This window comes from Amborella trichopoda, chromosome 1 (assembly GCF_054954075.1).
Source record: "Amborella trichopoda isolate Santa Cruz 75 chromosome 1, AtrichopodaSantaCruz75HAP2 v2.0, whole genome shotgun sequence".
Classification (NCBI taxonomy): domain Eukaryota; kingdom Viridiplantae; phylum Streptophyta; class Magnoliopsida; order Amborellales; family Amborellaceae; genus Amborella; species Amborella trichopoda.
In genome coordinates, this window is record NC_142336.1 from 56,419,139 (window position 1) to 56,440,414 (window position 21,276).

Here is a 21,276-nt window from a genome sequence, read left to right on the forward strand (position 1 = left end):
TCTAGAAAAATATAAAAATTAGAGAATTTGAGAAAATAAAATAAAGTAGTGGTAAGCATTAAATAAAGGACACTTATTCTATGATTATTTGGGCACGTCTCAGTACTATATTTGGCTAAAAGCTCTAGAAAAATACAAAAATTAGAAATTTTGACAAAATAAAATAAAGTAGTAATAAACATTAGATAAAAGGCACGGTTTCTAGAAGTCCATGCATGTAGAAATGCATGCCCCTTAATAATTCATTTTTGAAATGAAATTTAATCTTAGTTTTTAGAGAATATATAATTTTTAACGTATAGAATATTAATATGTAAAAATAAATACATTTTAAAAACTAGAAATGATATTTTTTGAAAAAAATATTTGAACTGTTGATTTTACGTTTCTTTAGATGACTATTATTTATGGTGTAGACCTAGACTTTCTTTGGTGGATGGTGTATATCTCCAAGCCCGTATAGTAACAGCTGCGGGTTTGGACGCTCCAAACAATTCTCATTAAACAAAACCAAAGCAAGTCCAAAAAAATTCAAATAAAATATAGAAAAAAGAATGATTTATATTTGGGACATTTTAAAATATTTGAAAAAAAATAAGATAAAATAGTAACAAAATTGCACAACAATTCCATATTTTTTCTTTTTTTGGGTATTTCTTAAAATTTTTATGCGCCGGAAGTTGTACACAAAACTTTGGGCAGATCGGCTGAGTTAGAGTCGACTCGCCCTAGTCTCGTACTGATCTCGTCCATCACTTGATCAAACGGTCATTAACAGTTATGACTACTGTATTTCTTCAGTCATATGGATCATACTGTACTCTAGTGAGTATTCAGCGAGAAATCTACTCTGACTGACCGCGAAAACGTTTTTTTGTTGGTCACCTGGTGTTTATGCATTTATTATTTATTATTTTCCATTTTGAGTTTCATTGCTCAATTTTTAGTTTTCCTTAGAAGATTTCATTTATTTTCATAATCATTTTCATCGAGGCCAAAAAAGGTAAATGAATTCCGAGTGCTGTTTCTATCAATATTTTACACATCGTTTCTCCTTTAATTTATTCTCAGTATGTTTATTTTTCAGTGTATGAAAACCCTGGCAAATTTTAACATTGGTAAAAATAAAATAAAATCCCCTGGCAAATTGCATTCTTTATATGTGCCTAACTTCAAAATTTTCACTTTTTTTTGGTGTTTTGATCTAATGGAATGTTATTTATTTTACAGGATATATAATTCCTACAATAATCTATATTTTGATCTTGTTATTACTTCACTGCCTTTACATACAGCAAAAATCTCTGGTTTATAGGTTTTTTTTTTATTTCCATAGTTGGAAGGATTTAGCATTCAAGCTCTTCAATTGCCATACATAGTCCCTTGATGTAACGCCATGGATGAGGCAATGTCAAAACCCGAGTTTATTCTCTCATCAAACCCTGATGACTGGGTTGAGTATGTCTACATTCTTTGCATCATTATTTTGTCGTAAATTTCAAAGGAATTAGTTTCAGAAAATACTGTTAAGTTAATGAATGCTGTGATCATGGACTTAATGTTATTGTCCATTTAATTCCATGCCTGTATCTGCTCAAGGTCATGGAGGTTATCGATTCCCATACATGTGTATGCATCATTTGGTTAATAGACTCATGATTCTGGATTTACATAGAAGTTGTGATTTCAAAACAATATCAAATGGATTAAGTATGTGTTCACAACTTCATTTTTTTTTTTTGATATGCAATAACTTCATATTATTGCATATCATTTGTTTTCCCTAAACTTTGTAACCATTACTTTGCAGAGGATTATTCGAGGTTATTATGTTACATATTATTTATCCATCGACTTCAAAAAAAAAAAAAATTTATCCATGAATTTACAATTCGTGCTTCTCTTCATAATTATGGGGATAATATATTGACATTTTTACAAGTGCATTTATGCAGTCAATATTAAGTGAACATTCTCCTGATTTTGGACTTAGTTTAAGGGTACACTGTGATTTCAAAAGACTAATGAATGAAAAATATCTCCTTACAAGATTTTGGTTGGACAAGTATATGATTATATCTAAAGGAATAGAAACCAAAGAATTTGAGCTGCTCAAGTTGAGGTACTGTTATTTTTATTCCCACTCATGGATGTCTCACTTTTCATTTTCCATAATTGCTGTTTGTTTCTTTCAGTCTAGACTTTAGAATTGGGCATTTTGGAACCAAAGTGAGAATAAGCATGTTTGTAGGTTAAACTGTTTTTTTTATTATTATAAGTTCTGTAGTCAAGTCAAAATGAATCAATGTTTCAAAAAACACCGATTTGGATAGGAATTGGCTGGTCCAGGTCGGGAATCAGTGGGGACTTGGCTGGTTCCAAGTTGGAACCACAAAGCGGCCGGTTTTGTCAGGGAACGTGGCGATTTGGCCTGGCCAGATTGCTTGGTTCCCACTTTTTTTTTTTAATTATTATTATTATTATTATTAGTTTCATTTTTTTTTATTGGCCAATCTCTAGGCTGGATCGCTGATCAGGATAGGCGATTCGCCGATCCCAACCAGTTCCCCGGATGGCCTGTTCACCCGACCGACCTGGATTTCTAAACACTGCAAATAATTATTGATGAAAAGAAAATTATATAATTATTGATGAAAAGAATCTTATTACTTCTGTATAGACTGGAACTTGCATTTATCTCCCTGCTCATGCAGAAGTGCAGAATTATGTAGAACTGTCATAACTATAATGTGGGTTGGTTAATTTTGTATCATGTACGGCCTTTTAATTTTGAGAAAGGCAAAATGTATAGGCCTTGGAGCTAATTTTGTCCTGTTAAGAGGTGAACATTTTCTCAATAAAGTAAACTTATCTGCTAATGTTGGAGTGATAATTGTGAGATTATAATAAATTTGCAGGGTACAGAACTTGCTGAAGAGAAAAGTAATCCTAGAAGATAATTTCATGTGGTCAATATCTGCATCTGAATCTAGCTTAAAGGGGACATCTGAAAGTCATAGATTACGATTTATTGGAGGGGTTGACATTAGCTTCTGCAAAGACGACCCTTCTATAGCTTGTGGTGCCATTGTTATCGTGGATATTGCTAGTATGGAGGTCGTGTATGATGATTACAATCTCACCCAGCTTCAAATTCCATACGTTCCTGGCTTTCTGGCCTTTAGAGAGGTTTTTGATCCCTTCTCATGTGGTTTTGGTCTATCCTGCTCTGCCTTTTCTTAATTTATTAATGTTAATAATATATTACTCCTGTAAAACTGAGAGAGGGCTAGGATTTTTCCTCCTCTAGATTACTCAATAATTGTGATGTCTTTGGTTATTCTAATGTCAATTCATTCCAAAATATGTAACATGCTTTTTGGAGTAATCATTCATTGGGAGTTGTCTTAATTTTATGATACTGCTTATGTTATTTTGGGAAGGTTTATTCTCTCTTGTTGGAGCTGAGTTTAACTTATCAGTCCCTTCATGAGTGGCTCTAAGCAGTGGTTTGTTTTGCATGTCATCCAACATGGAAGGGGTCTAATGAGATTTAGTGGAACTTTCTTTTATGTTTTTTCCAAGGGACTCCAAAATGCATCTCTAATTCTAATTGAACGCCCATAGAGGAGTGTTCAGCATTTCAATTTTGAAGGTTGAAAAATTCACTCGACTACTGCTTAGGTGATGAAAGCGGTTTTGGAACCATCATGGCATGTGGTTCTTGACTTCTGGTTATGAATCTCAAACTTCTGGCCCTCTTATTCTTGTATCAAGGTTGTATGATTTCATTCTGAAAAATTGTGAAAATGAAAGCCACATGGTATTTTGAATATTCAGAAAATGAGCTCGATCATGAAGAAGGATCGTTCATTATAAATTTCTCTCTCTCTCTCTCTCTCTCTCTCTCTCTCTCTCTCTCTCTCTCTCTCTCTCTCTCAATGGTCTAATCTGTGCCTCTTAGAAATTGTGGTTGAGCCTCAGTTTTATACATCATAATGTGCTTGTTACTTACCAATGGTAAATTGAATTTGTGGGGTATGTTTGTTGGGACTGATAACATGATTAACTATCATTTACTCATGAGCCAAATCATACACCTTCCTAGTATAATAGGACTTGTCTTCCAAATATAGACTGGCTTCATCATTTCTCCGTTTATTGTTTATATGTGCATGGAAAGGATGGATATAAGCATTTGCTTTTGTTGTTTCAGGGTCCTGTTCTACTAGAGCTTCTGGAGAAAATGAAGCTTCACACTAAGCTATATTATCCCCAGGTAACCATCATGTTTCATATTCCTGTACTTCTAGAACACATCTTTGGTTCATGTTAGTTTAGTAAAGTTTACATGTTGATTTAGGCATCTCTAAGTACAGTAAGGGAAGAAAAGCAAAATTCAATGGGTAGAAGATGCTTAGATTAATTCCTTGGGTCCTGGAAGCCACTTCTGTTTATACTTGAGAAGTTTTTTTTCATGATTCTCTATTCTATACTGATGTTTTTAAGGAGCTAGCTTTTTACTTCACAAATGAGGTTGTAAAATTTCCATCTTGATGTTAAATTCTTTTTATTCTATCCAGTTTAACAAAATAAATTTTATGTTGAGGTGTTTTGAAAGAATTGCAAAGCCTAACTTGTTGAGCATGTGTGATTGCGAACAGTTGTTGATGGTTGATGGGAATGGCTTACTTCATCCCCGAGGTATGTGTGCAAACTACATGCCCATATGCCATGTGATGCTTTGGGGAGACACAATTACAACATCATTATGTTGAGATTGACTACACTCTTGTGATTGTTTTGCTTCTTTTACATATCTGTTGCATTGTCGCCTTGAAATGATTTGCTAAGTTTCTAACACATTTCTAGATGTGATTAAGTATATGGAGAAAATACCTTCTATATTAGGAAAACATTTACACTTGCATTTTGAGAGCTCATTCACAGCAATGATTCCAGTTGCTACATATTTCACATTCATATGGGAAATAATTTTTTGGCTCAATTCCCAGCCTTCAAATTTTATGGCTATAATTTGCTTGTTGAAGGAACTTTATAACTATAATTTCGTTTCGTAAGTGTGATTCTCATAGTCCTCTTTCCCCCCCATCACACACACACATGCCCCAGCATAAGAAAAAGAAGCTTCCCTTCTCCCCCACCCTCTATGGCTCAAATTTTCAGTTGTGGTTGGAGTCATTGCATTATTGCATATGATTGGATTTCATATAAGAATATGAGGGGGCTGTTAAATGGAGAGAAAAAAGGAATCTCAGTGACATAATCAAATCACTTTTTCCCTCAAAACAGTTAGGTACTTATAATTTTATTTACAAGGTCAAACATGATGAAAATGCCATAATATACAAAAGAATGAAATAACCTTTAGTCACAAGTATATACAAGTAAACTAAAACTACAGACATATATAGAAGATTTGTCATGTCACATATGTGGATGTTAGTTGGTTCCGTTTACCTTGTTTTCTCCACTCAATGGCGTGGATGGACAGTTGCATTGAGGATATCTCCATATGAAGTTGGCATCCAAGATCATGTAATAGTGTTGTAAGCCTCACCATCTAACTGCTTTCAGTGGATCTAATGTGATTTTTACCTCTGTAGTGGCCCTAAATTCTTTCTGTTTAATTAAAGTGAAAGGCAGCCCTGGGCATTTTAGGGGCTGCACTGCAAAAGCAACTTTTATGACACTATTATGATCTTGAAATTCAATTTCTGTTGGGGTTGAGTGGGATGGTGATTGATTTGGAGTGGTTCTATTTGTTCCTCTATTATATTTAGCTTGGCATCACCATGGACTCTGCTAAATGAAGTATGTAACACCTTTTTGTAGGTTTTGGTTTAGCTTCTCACCTTGGTGTCATGGCAGACCTTCCTACTATTGGGGTTGGTAAAAATGTAAGTTATTCATCGTTCTTATATGACATACACAGACACACATGAGTTTATAATTGTGTGGAGATTCAATCATTCTCGTACATGGTATATAGTCTAACTATTTTTAGTTACTTAGCAGAAAATAACTTCTTGCCATAAGGATTCTCAGACAGACAGATTTGATAATCCAGCTTTTATTTGCTATAGGGTTAACACATTTTTTGTAAGTTATGTTGAAATGGTGACCGGTAAATTTAGTTTCTTACTCTATCATTCCTCAGATAAGATATTATACCTCTCTCTAATATTAGGTTATATGCTGAGAAAATGATACATATTCTTATGAGAAATTGAAAACATGTTCTTGTTCATAATGTAGGAATATATATATAAGTGAGACTATTTTGTAATAAACTTGATTCAATGACCAAAAAAAAAAAAGAAAAATTCAGAATTTACTTTGAACTCTTGGGTATGATATTTCTACTTTTATGGTAAAGTAAAAATTTAAGTTGCTTTGTAGTCGATTACTAGCAGTTGAAATTATGAATGATGAATGAAAAATTAGTTTGTTGGTCTGAATTCTGGAATATAATGCTAGGCACACAAGCAATTAAACTCACATTCTCTGGAACACCCAAAATATGTGTGCACTTTTGGAAATGATTGTCGTTTCTTTTCTTTTGGTTCTGCAGTTTCTTGTGGCCTGTGTTTTCCTTTTTCCTTTTGATTGAGCCTTTTCTTGTGTTTAATGTGTCTGAATCTGCATGCTAACAGAAATAATCAATTAATTTAAAACTGATGTTGATGCTATGTTTTAATTATCCTGAATAATTCTGTGTAAAACAAACACAATTGGGTGATCTTCACATACTCAGTGAAGAATGTGAATGGAGAATGGATTTAAATTTTGTTTCAAGAATGCAGTTTTTCTTGCTGCATGGTCCCATGAATAGTTGAAAAATGGTAACGAAGCTTTACAGCTAGACTTTTTTTGGAGGTCTGGGCAAGGTTACTGCAAATTTTCTTTTCCCCCCTTTTGAAATAAAGGAAGATATCTAATGTCATGATTGGGCTTTAGTAGGAGATAATATGAGTGAAAGCAGACTTATGTGGGCCAGCCGTGTGCAGCATTGACCTAATACAACACCGGTTAGGAGGTGCAATTTGGTTAAAGTAGAATGCTCTAAAAGGGTAAGGGGAAGACCCAAAAGGACGTCGATAGAGGTAGTGAGAAAAGATATTGTGACTTTTGATCTTACTGAGGACATGACCCTTCATAGAAAAGACTGGAGAAACATGATTCATATAGCCGACCTCAAATCATTGGGATAAGGCTTGTATGATGATGATCGAATGTCATGATTGTCTGATGATGTATCACTTCTAAAATTTTCTTCAATGCACAATCTTTAGGGAAGGCTTGATTTCTCTGTATTTTGCTTATATGTAAAATCAATGTGGCTGTCTCTAAAACAAAATGCATCCTCTTGTTTGCTGTTTGTGACCACTATCATATAATTTTCAGTTCTTGAAATTCTGAATCACCATCAGAATGTACCTCTTTCTAACTTATTGGGCAAAGGAGTCAGCTTAAGCCTTGAATCTCAGTGGTCTTTGCCTGATTGGGGCAAATTTACCAGTAATCAGTTTTGCTGGAAAAATTTTGTAGGACCGCATTTCTCATTCTGATATACAGTGGCCACTCAGATGATAAAAAGTGAGGGGATTAAAATAGTGAAAGAACAAAAAATCAACTAAATTAAAAGACAAGGGGCTGAAATTCTCGTAAAGATTTAGATGAACATGAGTATCTATAGTTTACAAAGTACACTTGCGGAAAGACAATGTACTTGAGGAAAGATATGGTGACTTAATGGTCTGACTGAGGGTATGCCTTGATAGAGCGGAATGATGGAAAATGATTTGTGTAGCCGATTCCAAATAATTGGGATAAAGCTTGGATGATGATGATGACGACGACTTGCGAAGGATAGTATATTACAGTGTCAATTTATAAAAGCTTGATTGGATGATAGTGTGAACAAATTGCATCTTCATTGAAAAACATGGAGGTCTTTGTAATAACATTTGGAGAAGGCGGAGTTGTTTTTAGATGCCCCCTTTTTCTTATTCAAGTTCACAACCTCCATATCTCTAATTATGATCTGTTTCAGCTGCACCATGTGGATGGTTTAACACAATCTGGAGTGAAAAAACTTTTGGAAGGAAATACAAAAAGCGATGGAGATGTTATAACATTGACCGGTAACTCTGGCTTCACTTGGGGAGTGGTAAGAGAAGCAATATTACTTTATCTTGTTTTTGCTTTTGTATTTCAATAGTAGACTTGGTGGCCATGTGATAATAAACTACATAAAGAACATCATATATTGATTAACCTTATCAGCAAAGCAATGCAATATTTTTGTGTTATTCTGTTTTCTTTCCTATCATGGTTCATGGTTATTATCTTTTGCACCACGGGAACTTGAATAATTGCATTGTCCTTGCTGCACTACTCACATTGTATGCTTGTCTTTACATTATTAAGTCCTTGTTATAACCAAGCATGATTATCCAAACTGAAATTCAAGTTGATTACTGGATTATGGAGCGAACATTGACATATGCTTTTTATGCAAGTGAGTTTCAGGGATCTTATCTAAATTTTATATCAAGTCGAAGGCTCAAAAAGTGCAAAGGGGCAGGCTAAAAAAGACATGGTTAGAAGTAGTGAGAAAAGATGTAAGGACTTATGGCTTCACTGCGGGTATGACCCTTGATAGAGTAGAATGGTGGACCAGGATTCGTGTAGCTGAATCTGAGCTCTATCAAGGGCCATACCCGTAGTGAGGCTATAAGTCCCCATATCTTTCTTCACTACTAATGTCCTTTTAGGCCTACCTTTTGCTCTTTTTTAGCCTTCCACTTGAACCAACTCGCACCTTCCAACAGGTGTTGTACTGGGCACTGCACAAATGATGTGTATTCTACTAAAGAGTCTAAATCTTTCAGCACGGTGTACTGAGACTGAGTTTCCTCACTATACTGGCTTGCTGCGAATTGCAAAACTTATGTTCTTGTTTCTTACATGACCTTGCTTGATCCACAATTTTCTTTTCTTTATTGAAAAAAATGAGAGAGAGAGAGAGAGAGAGAGAGAGAGAGAGAGAGAGAGAGACGAAATTGTATTGGCAGGAGCGTGTTAGTTGCTTCAATCAAATCGCTTTTTAGGAACGTGAACCGTATTGTTACTTCAAATTGTTTTAGTTGTTGTTGTTCATTTATTATCATTATTCATTTGAAATTCAATGCAGGCAATGCGCTCAAGTGAAGATTCTATAAAGCCGATCTTCATATCAATAGGTCACCGCATATCCCTTGAAACAGCCACTAAAGTTGTTAAAATGTGCTGTAAATATCGCATTCCGGAGCCCATTCGCCAAGTAAGATCGTTGCATTCCCTCCTTCTATGCTCATTTTTATGTAATCTAATTTAGCCTCATATATATGCGCCCGTCCCATAATTGTCTATATTGTTTAAATATAAAACCGTAGTTAAGCTCCTCTGTTGAATGTCCATCAAGCATTCTTGACCACTGGATGTGGATTTTATGCACATACGGACGAGCCATGCATTCGAGCATATGCGTATACAGAGATGTTTCAAATTAGGATACGAGAATGGGCTTGATCGGTAACGTTCTTGATGATTGCAACACTATGGCCCAAGTTTGAATCCTACGATTGAACTACTAAAAACCTACTATTGAACTACTAAAAAAAAGTTATGGGCACACTCATATCTTACCTATTTAAAATACTATGGCCCCAGTCGTATTAAAGACATAAGCCACACCTTTCTATTGGCAGTCCTAGAAAACTGTATTTGTGTTTAGGAATATAAAGGGTAATCGATTTTATTTTTTATCCGTGAGGTTTATATAAGGCGCGCTCCTTATACTATTGAAGTAAGCAACACCTCTAAAATTATACTTGGAGATGTAGTTCTGGTGCTGGAAACTTTATGATGGCTTGCAAATGTATTTTCATCCCTGTTATGAAATTTATAATTTAAAAAATGGTATAGATCTAGTAAATTTATAGATGCTTAAAAATATTGAAAATAGACGATCCATATGACTTCTTACAAGACTCACCATTTTTAGCATTTGAAATTCTTTTTTTTCGTATACATACATCTCAGTCGAAATGATCAATTGCATGGTTTTTCAGCGTTTGCTCCATTTTGTATCTTATTTTTTGGACCATGCATTTCAAATTTTCAAAGATCATGAGATCTACGCCATCTTTGGAGCTCCAAAATCATGGGTTTAAGGCAGAAATATTTCCAGTGGTTTAACAAGCGTTGGATAACCAAAACAATTGCACAAAATCAACACTCACCAAAAACTTTTCTAAAGAAAATAGGCACCCCTGATTAGCGGCGGATCAAGTGGGAATGAAATGTTATTCCTCAAATTTGTATGCCTTAATAAGTTGGGGATATTTAGTGGAGTCCTCATGACTACAGGTAATATGTGCTCATGAGGTCATAACTATTCAATCCATGGAAGCAGTGGGAACCATAAAAACGTGGCTTGATGATGGGTCCAAGTGTCAATTATTCTAAGTTGGGTGCCAGCATTGCTTGATGATGGGTCCTAGTTTCAATTATTCTAAATTACGTGCAAGCATTTCTATGGGCTTAGAATCTTATATGGATGAAACAAGATAAAATTTTATCAAACTTTTTTAGAATTTTGAAAAGCTGGGACTTTTTTGAATGTGGCCCTCATCAACTTTATTGAAAACTTAAAAGGAAGGAATCCTAGACACGTGCAATGACTATGACGCAGTGTTTGAAAAATGGAGCCCGTTTGTGAACCGGCCGAAGGACAGGTGTCCAACCGTTCGTCTAATCGATAAACGGGCTGATTCAACCGCGCAGATCTCGGCCAGTTCAAAAAGCATTAAAAATAATAAAAAATTATAATTTTTTTTTAAAAAATATATTTAAAGCATGATTAAACAAAACATATCTAAATTTAAGCTGAAAAATAGTGAAAAAAATGAATTTTAAAAAATCTAATTGTGTCGAGCGCTATTTTTGAATTTTTTTTAAAAAAAAATGAGGAAATATAAAAATAAGTATTCTGATCAAAAACACTTTTCAATCTTTACCAGAATGATTAAAAAAAAAAAAAATTTAAAAACACATTACGGATAAATCCCTTATTTTTGGGAAATAAATATATTTTTTAAATTTTTTTAAATACCTTGCTAGACCATCAAAATCGGATCGGCTAATGCCTTTGGGTTTGACCAGCCGGTTCCAAGTTGAACCGGGCGAGTTTGCGAACGCTGCTGTTTAGTTAAAATGTCAAGAACAATGTTTGTTTTGCTTTTCAAGTTTGGGGTAATTCGAGCTTTGCCAGTAAGAAAGCATGGCATCGTCCAACTGGATTTGCATTCCTAACTAGTGATTGAAAAATCGGTCGGTTGGGATCGCGCGAGTCGTCTTGGACATGATTTCATTGTAGCGAATCTCCCAGTCTTAAATTGCTCGTGTTGGGTAAGGGTATTTCATTTTTATTTTTTTTTTAAACTTTTTTTTTCCTGATATGATGGAACAACTTAAAAAAACTTTAAACCCATTTTTTTAACCCCAATTCTTATATATACGCTTTTTCAATGAATAATCGTAAAAATGTAAAATTTGAAAACACACCTCAAAAGATGCTTTTTGAGCCCAACTAATATAGACCATTTATTTTAATGAGATGTTTAGATCTAGGATAGTTTTAAAATCATTATATTAACAATGCTAAAAAAAGAAAAAAAATAATTTTTAATTTGTAAAGGTATCATTATATTGAAATTCACCAAATAGATGGTTATGAGTCATTGTTAGAGGGCTTTCATTTGGACTATATTGTAAGTTGAAATATATTTTTTTGTATTGATTATTGTGCAAAAGTTGGAGATATGCAAATGTATTAAATATGTGTGGTTTCATTATATTACATTGATACAATGACGTAAAATCATTCCCCTATAATATATATAATCTTATTTTCCTTTCTTTCACCCAGAGTTAAGTGTATTGGAGTATTGCATGGTTCTGGGGCCCTTATACCTCAATAAAAAGAACCAATGTTTAAAAATCTATATCAATGACCTAGATCGCCTATTCAGAAAACTAGTCCAATCTGGCAGTCTAGATCGGCAATCCATCTATGTGAATCGCTCATAAAAAAATATAAAAGTAAAGAACAAAAAATTTGAAAATATTTAAAATAAAAATGGGCCTCTTTTTCTAACAGAACAGGCGGTTCCCAATATATGGTAGGAACCGGATAGGTCTTATTAATTAGGCAATTGCCATTGAGATAAAGCATTTTTTAAAACCTTGAAAAGACAAACCCCCTTCTCTCTCTATGGGATCGGGCAGCGAGCGTGTGACTTGAGCCCACAACCTATAATTGAGGTGCGGTGCTCCATGGCACGAGATTGAAATCCATCTCTTCCCCACTAGGGATTGACCGCCATGAGACTTGCCGACAAGCTTTCCTTGAGGTAGATATAGAACTCCATACCACTTGGTAAGTATGGACCCCATCTCTCTCTCTCTTATTGTGTCGTGGCTTCAACGAGAAAATGATATACTCTACATGGTCATCAACCTATTCACATTTTTGTTCTTAATGCAATGGAAATATATAATATGATCCATATGATTTTTAAGCTATCCACAATTTCTTGTTCTTTTGCTATTGTCGACCACCTCAGCCAAGTTCATTTTCTAAATAACAAAATAAATTGAAGAATAAAAACATAGATTGAAGAAGGATATCATGGGTCATTGGGCATTTGATTTTTGAACAAAAATAAATTTGCCCTTTCCCTTTGACATGAATGGACGGACCAGATGAAAATAAAGTATATCTGAACTCTCATCTCCATCCAATTTTGGAAATACAGGCTGATATCAGATCAAGGGCTTATCTTCTAAGGAACGCAAGAAGCTTGAAAATTGCTTACGAGGCTTCATCTTCTAGGCCTGCTTGTAATAGAGAATGACTCAGGTATTTGAACGCTCATGCAATGGTTTGGTTTACTTGCTACACATGTTACTGTTAATGCCTGCAATGTGTCTTTTATAGAAAGTTCTCATTTTGGGTTGTAATTTATTGTTGTAATAATGATTTTTTTAACTTTGTATAAATTTTTTGGGGTATAGTGACTGGAATAATTTTGTAATATTTCTTATTGCAATCCTATTCTTTTCAACGCTGTTTTCGATATCTAATACTTCATATGACAAAATCCAATTTGTTAATCTCCAGAGTAACATGTGGAGGTAGGTGTATCTGGCGATGCAGAGTTCGGAAATGGAGGTTGAATCCAACATTCTGCATTCATATAGTCTTAGACCACCACGACCATGAATATGAAAAGAATTTATCTGCATTAGCACTTATCTATAACATTCATTTGAATTAGTGGCTTCGGGCACTTCAAAAATCCATCCGGATCGATGAATCAACGATCCAGATCGAAAATCAGTCAGATTAAAGTTTAAAAAAAATCCAAAAAGATTATTAAATTTCATTATAAATATTGTTTTTTAAAAATCCAGTAAAAAATCGGAATATTGCATTATTAACTACCATTTTTTTTTATCAATTTACGAGTATTGGGATGTTATTTTCTTATATAAACTTATGTTAACTATTAAATTTACATTATACAAAAAAAAAATCATATAATTATCATTGATAAAGTATATAATCATATAATATATTTTGAATTGTTGTCAAAACATTATAATAATTTTGCACACACAATGTGTGGAAAATACCCCTAATCGAAGCTTTAATATAAGTGGTATAAATTCTTCTGCAAGGCCATCAATAGTGCATAAAGTGTGGCATAAAAAATGCCCCTCAATTTTAAAAAATTTTGGACTTTACTCCAATACGACTCGACAAGTTCTCAAAATATCAACAAGAGTTTTCAAACACTGATTTGAATAATTCAAAAATATCAACAAATATGGCAAAAGAGTTTTCAAACACTGATTGGAATTATTCAAAAATATCAACAAATATGTAAAAAGAAAAAAACAGATTACTAAAATTGTTCTGTTAATGGTCTGCTGAGTAATTGTTTTGATCATTCATTATAAGTATTCGAAAAAAATCAATCGCATCTATATTGTTATGGGTCTCCAAAGTTAAGTATTCGAAAACAATCAATCACATCAATGTTGTTATGGGTCTCCAAATTTATGGATTTGATATGAAAGATTAAAAAACCAGTGTTGGCATGTGTCAGCGGATCGCCAAATACTTTGTACTCAAAATTTTAAATATTTTATGCTCAGAATTTTAAAACAGAGGAGTTACTCAGCGTCCTATCATTATCGTCAAAAGCTTTTTCTAACTAATCGGGGTCAGCTTGCTCAACCTCGGTGCAAAACACACTAATTAGCAATAAAGCCATTTTAGAGCGTTGCTTTCCTTACCCTGCATCCTCCCCCCCTTCCCCTTGTCTTCTCCTGTTCTCTGGCATTTCTCTCTCTTGAGGTAATCCTTATTCTCTTTGTTGTATGTACATGAAAAAGGGAAAATAATAAAAGAATAGTGCATGTACACAAAATAATTACCTTTCCTTGGCTCAACTAAAATTTTTGGATAAAGCTGGTCACAAAAAATTCCCATAAATTATGCTTGTGAACTAGCCTTTACTCATAAACAACAGGGGTTAACCAGAAAAAAAAGAACAAAAAAAAAAAAAGTCAAAACTCAAATAAATCACATGAATGTGGATACATAGAACAGAATTGCCGAAAGGCCAGTGAGCACCTGTATTTTGATCCTGAAAAATGAGGATGTAGATGAAAGCAAAGAAGCAGACGATGCAGTCGAGTCCGGAGCTATCATGATCTCGAATCTACAAGAAGGAGTCGTGGGATCCGACCCTGTAGTCATTGAGAGGTATGCCGATGATACATTGGGGAACTTGCATGCAACCTGCAACTGATTATTCCGTTGGAAATACGAATTAAATGCATACGATATGTTCCCCCTAACATCAAGACTGTTGCACGACGAACCATAGCCAAGGGCAGTACAATCAGCCAAACTACACGCATAGTTTACACTCTCACCTATCTTGGGGTCATCTAAATTAGCTTGGGGAGTTAGAACACACCATTTTTTCGGCAAATACTTCACGCCTTTAGCTCCGATTAACTGCGAGTTCCCAACCCCTAGTTGATACTTGATGGATCCGTCATAGTTGAAGACACCCCAATGTCTCTCAAAGTTCCCTGGATCAATTGACTTTGCATCTTCATCTATGAGGCTAAAGAGGTAAGCATCGATAGCAGAGAGCTGCATCGGTGTGCCCTTACCGCTAGCAATTCGAGTCAGGAAACCTTGATTAAACTTCTGAGCAAACTGGATGGTGGCATGCTCATTCCCATCTGTAGGCCACCCAACCTCCCCTACAATAATTTGCAAAGATCCGAATCCATTCTTCCTCAAGGCCCAAACGAGCGTATCGTAATTGGCATCGAACACATTTGTATATAAGGTTCCGCCATCGTTTAGAGGGGTTGCATCTCCATCGAAGAAGGCGAAATCTACAGGAAATGAGGGGTCGTTATAGAGAGAGATGAATGGATAGATGTTCACAGTGAATGGAGCTCCATTGTCACTTAGGTACTTGGTGAGAGCGACCATGAGGTCATGAATGTCGGAGCGGAAGTCACCGCTTGATGGGAGGTTGTTGGGGGATTGGTAGACGTCAGCATTTAAGGGAACAGTGGGTTTTACACGAGTGCTGAGCCCTGCCTTGATGAGGGCGCTTTGGATGTTTTGGAGGGCGGGGAGGGTCAATTGGAGGAAGCTGCCATTATATGTCGTCAAGAATGGCTCATTGCCCACTGCTACATACCTGTTGACAAAGAATATCCATGAAATTACGTACACTTATGCAACTACATACAAGCGTGGATGCAAGCGCACGCGCTCGCATGGGTGTGTTTGGGGGAGGGGGGGGGAGAGAGAGAGAGAGAGGCATAAGCTTACCACTACCACTGCTAATTACATGTGATCTTTTGTTCCCCCAACCAATTTTTTTCCAAATTTCCATGTCCGATGACCGGCTTAAAAGTTTTAAGCCAACACCCGGGCAGTTTTACTGTGGTTCAAAATTTGCAGCATGTTTTGGACTGAAATGGGTTTAGAATGCAATTTTTACGAGTAAGATTTGGACTGCATTTTCAAAAAAGTTTTGTTTCAACCTACACATAGTCACCCACTAATGGCAGGATATCTGTGTCTAACATTTTAGAAACGTAGATACTTTTTAAATTCTTTTCTTAATAATCTCACTACAAAAGCACTTATTGTCACCTAAAATTCCAAACCAAACCCCTAAAGGTTGAGTTTTCTTACTCTTGTCGAACACTGATACATGTATCCATGTCTTTGCAACATAGGTTTCCACGTGCAAATCTGCTGCGAAACATATGTTGTGTATACTTGCCCTTACATCTTCTTCTAATACGTTATCTTATAATTCTAGTCAGTTAAATCTGTTGCCTTATATGTTTGTCTCTTAAATGCTTGATCGTTCTTTGGTTCAAAATTAGCAAATACGGACCAACAAGAATAATCACAACAATGCAATGAAGGTTAGGACTTTGTCTTCTGTCTCACAGAGGAAAGTTCCAGTTCTATTTCACAGGGTTAGTGGGTGTTTAGGGTGTGTTTTAGAGAGAGAGATCCACAATTATCTCACAGGGTTACTTTGGTGTCCCAGGGCAAGGGCCACTGGGTGTCTGGAGTGTGTCCTTTAGAGAGAGATCATAGCGTTAACTAAATCCACATGAAAGACTATTGTTATTATTTTGAGGGTAATTAAGTGGGGATAACGGGCGCTACCCGTTTTTGAATTAGTTAGTAGTTTTTTAATATAGAGTGTGCTAACCCACGACCTCAGCCCCTTTTCCTAAGAAAGACCATTGCATTTACCTAAAATACATCAAACATTAATACTAGTCCTGCCACTTGCATAATTAAGTGAACATTACCATTAATGAGAAAACGAGACCATTCTAAATACAGCACACACACAAAAAGAAAAACCCATGTGGAAACCAGCAAGCAAATTACAACTCTGAGAATATGAAATATTAAAAACATAAAACCATCAATCATTACTGCTGCAACAAACCACGAATTCAAAGCATAATTGCAACAAATAGCATTCATCAAAAGCTTGATCCCGCAAAATTCCTGAAACCTGAGAGAATCTATGAATACGAAGTTGTACACTGCTACACAAGATCATAGGATGCACAATTAAATCAAGTAAAATCTGAGACTCGTAGTATTGAATAGCCAAATCAATCCCAAAGTGCAACAATCGGAAACTAATATAAATTCTAGAAATAGAAAGAGGGAGAACTTAAGAGAGAGAGAGGATAGTGAATGAAACAGACCTAGTGTCTAGTGCCAGATATAGTAATGTCTTTGTGTGAGAGAAGGGTTTCTTTTTTGGGGGTGGGTTAGCTTAAATGAAACCTGATGTAAACAGAGAAAGACAACTCTCCCTAGAGAGAGAGAGGCTTGCCTGGTGTTAGAGAGAGATTGCAACTCCTGATGTGAGAGAGACTTGTCTGGTGTTAGAGAGAGATTGCCTGGTGTTAGAGAGAGTCTTTCCTGGTGTTAGAGAGAGAGAGAGGTGGTGAGTGAAAGTGGCCCCTCATGAGAGAGAGAGAAGGGGGATGGGGGTTATGAAACAGGACTGGTATTAGAGAAGAAAGCAACAAAGGAATAGGCTTAGGACAGTGAGGTAGGCAATGAAAGAAAGTGACCATATGTGTGTTTGTGTGTGTGTGAGAGAGAGTGTTTGCAACTCATCTAGAGAGAGAGAGAGAGAGAGAGAGAGAGAGAGAGATTGCAACCCACCTGATGTCTACACCATCCTTGGACATATAGGAGGACACATTCTTTGAGACCCAATCTTCAGCAGCTTTGACACTAGTAGCTAACTTAGCCAACATGTCATTTGGAATCCCCACCATCACCTGTAACCCTGATTTCCCAAGAGCCTTCATTGTCCCTGCATCTGCATCAAAAAGCTTCACCTTCTGAAACCCATTGTCTCTCAACAAATTCACAACTATCGATGGTTTTAGAGGGTGGGTTGACTGCGTGCCCCAATTAGCTCCAAGCCCATGAACAAAACCCACCAAAAAAAGTAGGAAACAAATCCTAAGAATCACTGGAAAAAACCCCATATTTTCTCTCTAAGGATTCAGCAACAGATGCAAAAGGAACCCTTTCCCCTGATCTATGAATCGTGAAACGGCCCAATGACTCTTAGAAAAGAACTGTTCTTTTCTTCTCTTTATCTATGGAATAAAAAAGAGGCAGTTTTTGGGGATCAAGAGAGAGACAGGAGTTGTATTCTATAAAGATCCCCAATAAAGCTCCATGATTATTGATGTAGACATGGATTGACAGTTGAGCACAGTGTGAAATGGAGCAGAAACCATGAACAGAACTTGCAGTAAAAATCCAAATAGAAGGGCTTCAACAGGGACTCAAAACTCCCCTGTTTATCAGTAAAATCTCTTTCTAGTTATGCTCTGAAACTGCAAGACCCTTCATACTTTTACCTCTTGGACCAAGATAAAAATTTTCATGAGAAAGAAGAGCCCATCAACAATTTCAAAAAGAACTAAAAAGGAAGAAATGAGCAAAGAGCAAAGCCTAAAAATCTTCATACACAGCCGAAATACGAAAAAAAAAAAAAAGTACCAAAAGAACATCCAAAAAACTCTTAAAGAGGCAAATAAGCAAAACCCAACAAAAAAATCCTTGAAAAATCACACATAGAGGGGGTTTAAACACCCAAAACCACCTATTTTCTCCTCTGCAATTCCGAGCCCACTGATAATTTCCGTGTGAAAAACTCACTAGCAGTAAAAAGTTCCCACAAAACCCAAGAAAAAGTCGTAAAAATACAGTAAAAAGGATGAAAACCTTGCAAAGCCAGAGGCTGAAGGGGTTCAAGAGCCGGCAAACCTTGCAGAAAACACAAGAAAGGCTGCAGATGCCAGTAAAAAATGGCGAATTTGGGATAAATAAAAGTTGGTTCTTTCAAAAAAACAAATAAAAATAAGAGAAAAAGGTCGTTTTGGGGATAAGGCTTTTGTAGAATTGAAGGCAAGGATCTCTACAAATGGCATCCCCAAAAGCACAGTCTGAACCCATGAAAAAGAAACACAGTGTGAGCTCAGAGACAAACAAGAGAGAGAAACAAGAGAGAGGAGAGAGAAACAGGAGATAGAGGAGAGAGAGGAGAGAATATCAAGAGAGAGAAGTTAGTAAATTAATAATTTTTAAATTTTTTTAAATTTCCAATTCAAAAATGGTTTTGTCCGACGTGGGTATTGTGCTTTTTTACAGTAGCTTGCGTGTCCAGGAGAAAGCTTTAATGGCGTTAGTGATTCCGTCAGCTCAGCAGCTGAGCTCGTCGAGCTAACGCCAACGGTCGGTGATGGGAGCTAAGGTGAGAGAAAGAGAAAGAGAGAGAGAGAAGTGAGTTATTATCCAATGTGTAAGGAAATATTGTTTCATGTGTAAATGCAACAATATAAAAATGCCTTGACAGTCCTTCCCATTGAGGCGGTGGCCACGGCCGGAGGTCTCTTGCTGCAGGAAAGCTGTCAAAATGTACCCAATAACTATTTAGAGAAATGTACCTTATATCTCTTGGGCCATAATCTACCGAATAAATTTTTTATTTTTTATTTTTTATTTTTTATTTGAATTTTATTCTTATTTTAGAGATTAAAAATCCAAAGTGACCATTTATAACTTTTTTCAATATATGTAATCATCTTCAATTTAGTTGTTTTTCTTGAAAAAAATGAAGTCATTTTAGATCTTGGAAATCTATAATCCCTCTTTAGTTCAAATTTTGAATAGCCAAAGCAACATGATAATCTCTATTTTCATGCAATCAAAGGTGAATATGTTTTTCTCCTAAAAATGACTTTAAAACTAATATGATTATAAATATTGAAAAGGGAAAGGAGTCTATACTTCTTCTATAGAAGATCTATGCTTTGCCTACCATCCAACTGTTCAATTTTTATAAAGAGAGTCATTCACTAGATCCGACGTCATAAATTATTTTATTTTTAGTGTTTTTTATACAAATTGTATGAATATGAAATTTGGTATGTGCCATCTTTTCATTGGGGTGCACCTAAAAAATGTTTAAAATAATTTTTCGATAAAATATAATAACCAAAGTACCTCTTGAAATTTTTAGGGGTATTAGGGTCATTTTATTTTATTGGAAATATTTTTTTAATATTTTTCGCTAGTGCGAGTTTAATAGAGGATTGGACGTCCAAATTTAGTGTCAGAATAGTTTATAAAAAACCATTAAAAATAAAATAGTGTAGAGACATGACATTGTGATTAGGGCAATTTTAGCCCTCCATTCAAAATGGACGGTTGGATAAAGAGAAGTATATAAGTTTTATGTTGTAGAGAAACCATAAAAAGCTTGCCCTATTAAAAATTCGAAGTCATTGGTGACTTTTGAAATTTAATATCTTGAGTGGGAGTAAAATTGGAAAAAAAAGACAAACGAAAACATGTTCATAATAATAATAATAGGGGATTTTCTCATAATTATAGTATTTATGGATAAATTTCTCATCTCTCTAATATTTTACTTTTTATATAAAATTAATCCTATCAAAATAGATTTGAAGTAGTTGATAATAAGTAGGGCATTAAATAATTAACAAATGGCTGATAAATCATGTATATTTTGTTATTTTTATTGTATCTTCATATACTTTTGATATCATAAGACTATACATTTGGTACAAGAAGATCAGGCGAAAGTACACATCTTAAGATGTGGGAAAAAAATTAATTACAACTTTAGTGACAAAATTCAATAAATTTTAATTCAAATTTGAGAATGACTAATGGCACATTCTCAATTATTGAATTACATATCTACAATAAATGATATTCTTTTATACCTCTTCTGAAGGATTTTAAGCTCGACAAAATAAGACCTGAAAAACATAATTGCCTAAATAATTGAAAGCTACATGCCTTAATAGATTTTATATAAGGCGTCAAACGTTATACTGTAAAAGTAAGGCGCCTCTCAAAAATCTATCGATAAAGGTCGTTTTGATGCTGAAAAACCTTCCATTGGATCATCCTAACCTCAAAAAAAAAAAAAAAAAAATAATAATAATAATAATAATATAATATATATATACATATATGAAGATGCTGCAAAATGCTTATGG

General features: G+C 35.1%; 2 protein-coding genes across 8 annotated transcripts; one reads left to right on the plus strand and one right to left on the minus strand.

Annotated features, from left to right (window-relative positions):
- The first annotated feature begins 902 nt into the window (after window positions 1-902).
- LOC18440812 (endonuclease V family protein) lies at window positions 903-19,713 on the plus strand. 7 transcript variants are annotated; one of them, XM_088847173.1, is made up of 9 exons: window positions 903-1,003; window positions 2,919-3,189; window positions 4,217-4,279; window positions 4,665-4,704; window positions 5,857-5,921; window positions 8,078-8,194; window positions 9,221-9,349; window positions 12,888-12,991; window positions 13,253-13,406. In XM_088847173.1, exons 2-8 carry the CDS (start codon window positions 2,965-2,967, stop codon window positions 12,984-12,986), a joined length of 738 nt encoding a protein of 245 aa, XP_088703299.1. In that variant the 5' UTR covers window positions 903-1,003; window positions 2,919-2,964; the 3' UTR covers window positions 12,987-12,991; window positions 13,253-13,406. The 7 variants fall into 7 exon arrangements, with proteins under 7 accessions (XP_088703299.1, XP_020526865.1, XP_088703293.1 ...); XM_088847167.1 differs by lacking the exons at window positions 903-1,003; window positions 13,253-13,406 and adding exons at window positions 1,387-1,458; window positions 19,397-19,713; XM_088847161.1 differs by lacking the exon at window positions 903-1,003 and adding an exon at window positions 1,387-1,458.
- On the minus strand, window positions 14,596-18,726 carry LOC18440811 (O-Glycosyl hydrolases family 17 protein). Its single transcript, XM_006850949.4, has 2 exons — window positions 17,891-18,726; window positions 14,596-15,869 (listed from the first exon to the last, which is right to left on the minus strand). The coding sequence occupies exons 1-2, from the start codon at window positions 18,220-18,222 to the stop codon at window positions 14,723-14,725; spliced, it is 1,479 nt and encodes a 492-aa protein (XP_006851012.1). The 5' UTR covers window positions 18,223-18,726; the 3' UTR covers window positions 14,596-14,722.
- Window positions 19,714-21,276: the final 1,563 nt, after the last annotated feature.

Excerpts from the sequence above, each read along its gene's own strand:
- LOC18440812 (XM_088847167.1), top strand. The coding sequence starts at position 1,397 with ATGGATGAGGCAATGTCAAAACCCGAGTTTATTCTCTCATCAAACCCT. Across the intron at positions 1,459-2,918 it reads AACCCTGATGACTGGGTTGA|GGTACAGAACTTGCTGAAGA; the intron begins GTATGTCTACAT and ends ATAAATTTGCAG. Across the intron at positions 3,190-4,216 it reads GCTTTCTGGCCTTTAGAGAG|GGTCCTGTTCTACTAGAGCT; the intron begins GTTTTTGATCCC and ends TTGTTGTTTCAG.
- LOC18440811 (XM_006850949.4), bottom strand. The coding sequence starts at position 18,222 with ATGGGGTTTTTTCCAGTGATTCTTAGGATTTGTTTCCTACTTTTTTTG. Across the intron at positions 15,870-17,890 it reads AAGGATGGTGTAGACATCAG|GTATGTAGCAGTGGGCAATG; the intron begins GTGGGTTGCAAT and ends CTTTGTCAACAG.